Source organism: Arachis duranensis, chromosome 5 (genome assembly GCF_000817695.3).
Source record: "Arachis duranensis cultivar V14167 chromosome 5, aradu.V14167.gnm2.J7QH, whole genome shotgun sequence".
NCBI lineage: Eukaryota > Viridiplantae > Streptophyta > Magnoliopsida > Fabales > Fabaceae > Arachis > Arachis duranensis.
In genome coordinates this window covers 99,804,067-99,811,649 of record NC_029776.3, presented here as the reverse complement: position 1 = coordinate 99,811,649, position 7,583 = coordinate 99,804,067, and the positions used below count along the sequence as shown (strand labels likewise).

At 30.9% G+C, this 7,583-nt stretch overlaps 2 protein-coding genes across 3 annotated transcripts; one reads left to right on the top strand and one right to left on the bottom strand.

The window, feature by feature from the left end:
- Positions 1-407: 407 nt before the first annotated feature.
- On the top strand, positions 408-3,381 carry LOC107491375 (succinate dehydrogenase subunit 7B, mitochondrial). 2 transcript variants are annotated; one of them, XM_016112226.3, is made up of 5 exons: positions 408-554; positions 813-897; positions 1,014-1,082; positions 1,741-1,843; positions 3,127-3,381. In XM_016112226.3, the coding sequence occupies exons 2-5, from the start codon at positions 841-843 to the stop codon at positions 3,183-3,185; spliced, it is 288 nt and encodes a 95-aa protein (XP_015967712.1). In that variant the 5' UTR covers positions 408-554; positions 813-840; the 3' UTR covers positions 3,186-3,381. The 2 variants fall into 2 exon arrangements, with proteins under 2 accessions (XP_015967712.1, XP_015967711.1); XM_016112225.3 differs by having other exon boundaries at positions 813-903.
- Positions 3,382-4,875: 1,494 nt separating this feature from the next.
- LOC107491054 (uncharacterized) lies at positions 4,876-7,263 on the bottom strand. The gene is given in 4 exon segments (XM_016111827.3): positions 4,876-5,420; positions 6,237-6,379; positions 6,895-7,114; positions 7,117-7,263. Coding segments are annotated over 4 exon segments (588 nt in total). The 5' UTR covers positions 7,207-7,263; the 3' UTR covers positions 4,876-5,285.
- Positions 7,264-7,583: the final 320 nt, after the last annotated feature.

Below are 7,583 nucleotides of genomic sequence, written 5' to 3'. Positions count from 1 at the left end.
ATATTTACTTGTATATTGATAAAAAATTATCAAGATATGAGTATAATTTATCGACAACATTTTTTATATTTTTTTATATATATCATATCTTTGTGTCTAACAAATATTTTAAATTAGTGTACTTATATTTTATGTGTCTATATGTCATAAACATATTTAAAATATAAAAATTAGATGAAAATTCATTTGCAGTCGACTTCACGTAAAGTTGATCTGAGAGTTGTTAGATGATTTAATTGATTTGACTAAATTTTTGTCTAACGGTTTTTAAATATCAACTTCATCATGTAAAGTCGACTTCACATGAGTTTTCATTTGAAAAGAAATTGAAATAAACCGGCTAATTGGACCGAACCGAAATCTGTCCAGTTTTCACTCACTGCCTCAAACAGCGTCGTTTTGGGGTTAAAAATTGATAAAAAAAACAAAAAAACAGGAATTTGAAGCCTCTGCTCATTCGCCAACTTCTTCGTGTCGCATCGCCAGCTCCAGTTCGTCGCCGCCATCGTTCTTGCTCCCTCTCCCTCATACTCTGCTCACTTCTGAGACCGAAGGTAATCTATGTTTTCTTGATTTTATTTTTGTTTTTAATTTCTTTCTTAGATTATTGAGATTCATAATCTGCTCACTGCTTATCGGTAATGGCTATTTTGTCTCTTATTTTTTGTAATTGTTGTTCGGAACCTTGGTATTAACTTGGCATTTTAATAGACATTTGTTAACAAACTAGTCGAAACTAGTTAGAACGAAAAATAAAAATATACAAGATTCCTTTCGACTTTCACTCAGCTCTCTCGTTTCTATCTTCTCAGAACTCTCAACTTTGACCAACACAACCAAATGGCCTTCCTCCTTAACAAAACCACCATTGCTTCCCACTTCCGATCTCACTCCCAGGCCCAGGTTTCTCAAATCCCCTCTTTCTTTCTTTTCTTTTCTTTTTCATTAATATTTAATATAAAATATCATTTTCTTTCTGATTATGATTTTTCGTTTCATTTTTGAGAGAGCAGAAAGCCCAAGATCTGCTTTCACTCTCGCGCCGTCAATACCATATCGAACCTGGGCCTCGTGAAAAAGCGGTAAGCTTTTGACCCTCTGTTTTTCTGCTTATTCTATTTATGTTTGAAAAGTGTACTGGTTTCAAATAATTGAGGTAATGTATTTCACTTATCTATAGTTACTTCAATTTACTCATTAATTGCTTCTTCTTTCTTTTCCCTCATTACTGAACGATGTTGATCAATGAAATGTTTTCTATTTTCCCTCGAATGTTTCATTAATTGAATATATAGTAAGCTATTGGGCTGAATTAAAGCAAAGTGTGGAATGTTCTCTTGAATCCAATGGTTCAATGAATAGGGTTAGCGTTAGGGACTTAGGGTAGATGTATTGCTGCGCAATGCTCATGTATAAAAACTAGGGTTTCAGTACCTCTTATCTAATCAATGGTTGAGATTTTATCACAAATTTTATAAATTTTAAAAATTTAATCATTTTAGTTAATAAAACCAGTGGCAACTTCTTGGACACACAATATAAGGGTATGAACCCCCCGATTTGATAGGAGTACTGCTGGAATCCCACAAAAGTTTTATGACTACATTAGAGAACTTTATTTAATGCACTGATCTTTCTGATAACTTTATTTTCCTTGGTTTGGCAGTCGTCGTTTTTATGATTTTTTTTTAATTTTGTTTTTTAATGTTTGCTTATAGTTATGGCACTCAATTGTTGCAGCTCTTGGCTGAAGATGCAGCTTTGAAGCCATTTAAGTCATATAAGCAGAGTGTGAAGAAGCTCAAAAAGGTTGGCGATATTCTAACAATTGTTGTCGTTGCAGGTATGTCGTATTTTATTTTTTATTTTTTCTTTTTCCTGTTTTTGTTTTGATTCGTGAGTGGAAGTAGAATAACATTTTTTTTTTCTGATGTCCTTGATTTTGACTAATTGAACCATCATGGATGCTTTGTTCTCTCTTAAGGCTTAAAATGCAATTGTCTATATGTTGAAAATTTTATGGTTGCTTATGAGCCTGCCTTTCACCCTGTATAGTGAGAAAAGGCTTTGTTGTTGTCATTGTTATGAGCTCTGCCAACTCCATATATCATTGCTGTCGGAGTCCCACGTTATGAAATAGTTAATAGGCAGAATAAGAATAAAGGGAAGGGCAGAATTTGGGAGGGAAAGTCTGTTGCTGGGTGGTTGGGATACATAGCAGAACATAGGATTAGTTAGCTAGAGAATCATTTTTGTAGTCTTAATGTTTTATAGAGTTGAGGGATCTAACTCTCCTCATTGTATTTGATTCATCAGACACAAAATCTTAATTTCCAGGGTTCTTTAGCACCTTTCTGAGAATCCTCAAATTTGCGTTCACATTTCGATGTTAGAAGAGAAAAATATACTATCAAGGAATGTCCAATAAATAATGCCACTAAAATTTAGATGTTATTCTATTTTTCCTTGTGGTCTGGGGCATTTCCATATAGTCATTTCTCTGAGGTCTGTTTGTTATTAAGATGGTAGGTCTTACTCACTATGCAATATGTGTGTGTTTCTACATTCTTCGATTCTTATCATCTTTGATAATAACAACAGTCACTTAGCTTTTTCATACTAGAAATGTTCAGCTATCTTAGCATCTCTTATCTTGTCTTTGAAGTCTAGTTAACATTATTTGAACTTGTGAAGTTGCATCTCTCTGGCCTTTAAGACCTATTCTTATAGTTACTTGAGACAAAACCTCCAGCAGTATTTTTCTGGTTGTTAAGATGCTCCGAAAGCCAAAGATTTTGATAATATTTAGCTTGTAGTTGAATCTCTTAAATTGTTTTGTTTCAAATTCATGAATACCTTTTATGATGTCTTTGAAATATTTTCTCAAGTAGATATCAGATAATATCATTAATGACAATCCAAATTCCGTTGAATTTTTTCCCCTCATATAGTTGAATCTCTTAAATTGTTTAGTTTCAAATTCATGAATACCTTTTGTGATGTCTTTGAAATATTTTCTCAAGTAGATATCGGATAATATCGATAATGACAATTCAAATTCCACTGAATTTTTTCCCCGCATACCGACATATTATCGATGTCTTGCATTCTTTTATGATGTTTCAGGATGCTGCTATGAAATATATGTCAAGGCAGCTATGAGAGAAGCAGCTCGGAGACAGTAACATTCCAGAATTGTAGAATGAAGTGAATATTGTTGGAACACTAGCTTCTGTTCCATTTTAATGTTTTTCTATGGTAATAACAATTTGGGTTATATTCCTGGCCGTGTTGGAATAAGCAGAAATGTATTTGAACCCAAAATGCTTGTGCATCAATAGTAGTTTCTTCATCGTTCAAGATTTAAAACTTTCTGATGAACTTGAATTTAATGTATCTAGAGTCCAGAGTCTCGACATAGTTTTGGTCTGATGAATTAATTAACCAAAGGTGATTAGTTCTCCTGGCTACTCATGGTTTGGCTTTTCTTCCGAACCATCGTGAACTGATCTGAATTAAACGAAACCAAAAGCAATAGGAATAGGAAAATCAAGAACATATCATTCGCTCATTAGACTGATTCGCAGTACCATTGGAAAGAATATTTAGCCATGAGAATTGTCAAAATAATACTTTAAAATAAAATGGATATCTTCATTTTATATAAATTTAGGTGAGTTTATAATGTTCTTTTTATTTTCTTTTTATATAAATTTAAGTGAATTTATGATTTTCTTATGAATTTTTTATTTTGTTATATTTATTTATCTTTTAAATATATAATACGGTGAATCGACTTTCGTTGCATGGATTTGAGTGTTAATAATGATACCAAACTAGGCATCTTAATTAGATTTCACAAACGTCTAGATTATTATATTACAAGAGTTTCTTGACCTCTTAGTTTGTATAATGATTCCATAGAAATAAAAAGTTGTTTCTTAAGTTCATTCGTCTGCTTAAGCAAGTGTTGGGGGTTCGAATTTCACTTTGTGCATACAGCAACCCATTGGTCAGCGGCAAACTTTTAAATGGAACTCAGATCTGCGACAGATTAATCTTTGACTTGTCGGATTGGAAGATACCGTGAGAAACAAAAAAAAAGTTATTTATACCAAGAAAGAGATTTGTTGTAACTATTAACACAAATTCAATGATAGATGACTTCAAATATAGAAAAAAGTGGCAAGCACAAAATTGTTCTTAGAATGTGTTTTGATGGAGTAATTAAAAGAGAGATTAGTTTTAAAGAGTATTTAAGAGTTTGTTTGGTTTGTGTTTTTATTTTTTCTTTTTATTTTTAGTGTCTTTTATTTTCTATTTTTTGAATTTAATCTTCCCGTGCTTGGAGGTAAATGGAGGTAAAGAGGATGTATTTTCTGCAAACTGCAATGCCATTTGGGAAAGACGAGTCTAGGGTAGAAGACACTCGGAGGTGAAGATGATAGTCTTTTTAGGTTTATGATATGTGACATTAGTAAAGACACATCTAGTTTAGTTTATTTTTAATTAGATGACATTTTCTATACTTCAAATTCAACCAATCTATTTCTACTAATTTAGTTCCTACTTAAAGAGAAATTCAACTCGTTAGGATATTCTTTTATTTCATCCATTTGGTTCGGTAAGAAAAACTTTACTCTTTTGTTTTTGTCATATTTTAGGCCATCTTTGAATTATTTATACACAATATAAATGCACATTTGGTGTAGTGGAATAGTTTTCCTCTTTTTCTCTGAAAACAGTAAGACTTTTTAGATCATATTCTCTTAAAATGGATCCTAAGATAAAGTAGACATCTCTAAGAATTTGTAACGGTAGAACTTGATTTAATTAGAGAATAGTAGCATTCATGGATATTGGATACCCGTCAAATTTTACTATACCCAATCATGGCCGAAGCAAACACTTGTATGATTTCGTAGGCAAAGTTTAGATTCTGTTACCGACACAAAAGTAATAAACAGTGGTATTTGTAAATAGAGATACAAATTTCTTTCTGTTTTACAACAAAGACAGAATGTCTATTTCTATTTCTTTCTTTGTATCTCTTTTCCTTTTTACTAAATTATTTCTAGCATCCCTGAAGCAGAATTTTACCATATATATAATATATATCATGTAGTTCTTTTTTTTTTTTCCTTATACTAATTGCTCAACTGGCTGTTGTTATTTTTAGCTATTGTAATAAACTTTATTTTATTGGGTTGAACTCTTTCTTTCAAAAAAAAAATTGCTCAACTGTCCTCACACCTTATTATGTGGGGCAAAATGAAAAGCACATATCAGCTGGCAACTTCTGAAATACTTTGTAAAGAGGGTTGCCAAAATCTTGTCTTAGCTGTGGCACTGGCACCACCACCATTATTATTATTACTTGAGATTGTTGTCCTGGGTCCATGTATTTTAGGTTCTGTACCCTGAAAACAATAAATATAACTGAAGTTTATTAGTTTATATATCATGTCTAATTTCTTGCAATAATTTTTCACAACCAATATTTGTTTGATTTTTGTCAGCTACGATTTTTTATGCAGATGTCTCATTCCAATGTGAAGGGAAGATTATTACTAAGAACATATCAATTACCCTAAAGAAACTAATAAATCAAGCCTTAATAGTATATATCCATACATAGCATTCATAACATTTGAATAAAATCAAAATTTAACACTAAAATAATTTTAGTTCCAATAACACTCCAAAATAATGAATGTAATTCTTTTGTAGAACATGATAATGCCATTCCTATTTTGGGAAATGGATCCTCTCCATTTTTTTTTAACATTGGAGAGAATAAAGTGTGATCTTTCACCTTTAATTTTATAAGTGGAACCAAAAATAAATAGGAGAGAGAACAATAAAAGGTAAAATTAAACACTAGATACCATCTATTTTTTTTTCACTGGAGAGGATTCAGTTTCCTTATTTTGATAGTCACTCTTCTTTTCTACGAATTCATACAAAGATACAATAAAAAAAAAATCATATAAAGAGTGATAATATAAAAAATGAGAATAAAACCGTCATTTCCCTTCTTTCATTTAGGACAATTTTATTGGACATTATACTCTTTTTAGGGTGCGATGATATTCCTTTTGAATATGCAGAAAAAAACTACATCAAGCACCAAACTAATATTACTTGAAAGTTAAAAATTAAAAGAACAATGATAAAAACAGTTTAGAGAAGGAAGAAAAAAAATATATAATTTTTGGTTGAGAGTTGAGACTTACCTGGATGTCTTCCGGGTCAAACATTCTTGCTGCTTTCTCCATTTCCAACCTATTCTTTTTCCCAACACAACCTAGTTTCTGGGCTGATTCTGACTTGTTTTTCTTCTTTGTGTGCTTCCTTTCCCTTAGCCCCTTCATAACCTCTGCATCCAACAAGCATTTAGTGCATCAAATTTGGAATATGCATAATAAGGACTTTAAAAAGAAATTCTGAAATTAAAATCACTAGCATTAAACAACTAAAATAACTAATATTTATCATGGATATCTTAGACATTTTCATACAAATTCTCCCAAATACCAAATGAAACAAAAAATAATATGATCCTAAACTTAGAATGGACATTAAAGAATAAATAATTTCTCTGAGGAAGACAATATTTATCGTAAAAAAATTTTCTAAGCGGTTCAAATGGGATTAGTTGTGTTAGAAAGGATAGGAGAGAAAAGATTTATGTATATTCAAGTTGTATATAATGATACAATACAGAAGAATATTTACAAGTAATAAAAGAATTAAAATAATAAAGACGTAATATTTTATAATAAATATTCAAATATGTTAAATAATTCTAATCAATGCTAATTAATCTTAATATATTCTAACAAGTTGCAAAATTCAATAATGAAAAAATTGAGAAGAGGAATAGCATCTAACCTTGAGTAGTAACAAGCCTATAAACATGGCCAAGAAGGAGCATATCTGTGGGCTTGAGAAGCTTGATGCAAGTTACACGAATTTGGTTGTTATTATTATTGTTGACGTTTTTGTTGTTGTTGTTGCTACTCTTGTCAGTGAGCTTGGTTGTTGTTGTTGTTGCACACAAGGTGGTGGAGACAACAAGGGCAACATAATGACCAGGGTTTGTTTTCATAACATGAGTCTAACAGAAGAATAAAACCTTTCTATTTTCCCACTTTGGTGTTGTATCACTAGTGTTGCTTTATCAATGGCTTGGCAATTCCCCATTAATGAAAAAGAAGTTATATCAAGAAGAGGAAAATGCACTAGGCCTATTAGGTTCAACTCAAGTGGATTGTTGAATACAAGACACTTATTGGAAGGACTATTTATATTTGCATCTGCAAGTTAAGCCAATAGTTAATGAAATATGTTTCATATACATCTTCTTTTCAAATATTATTTAGTATTCTTAGTTTTATTATTATTATTTTTATTTAATATGAGTCACTTTCGGAAAGGAATATGCATTTGAGAACAATATTAACTTCAAATTATATTTAAAGTTTTTAATTAATTTAGCATTAAATTTTTTTAATCTTTGATATATGATTAAATGTAAGATTTATTAGTTAAAAATATCAAAAGTACACTTGTTAAAGAGA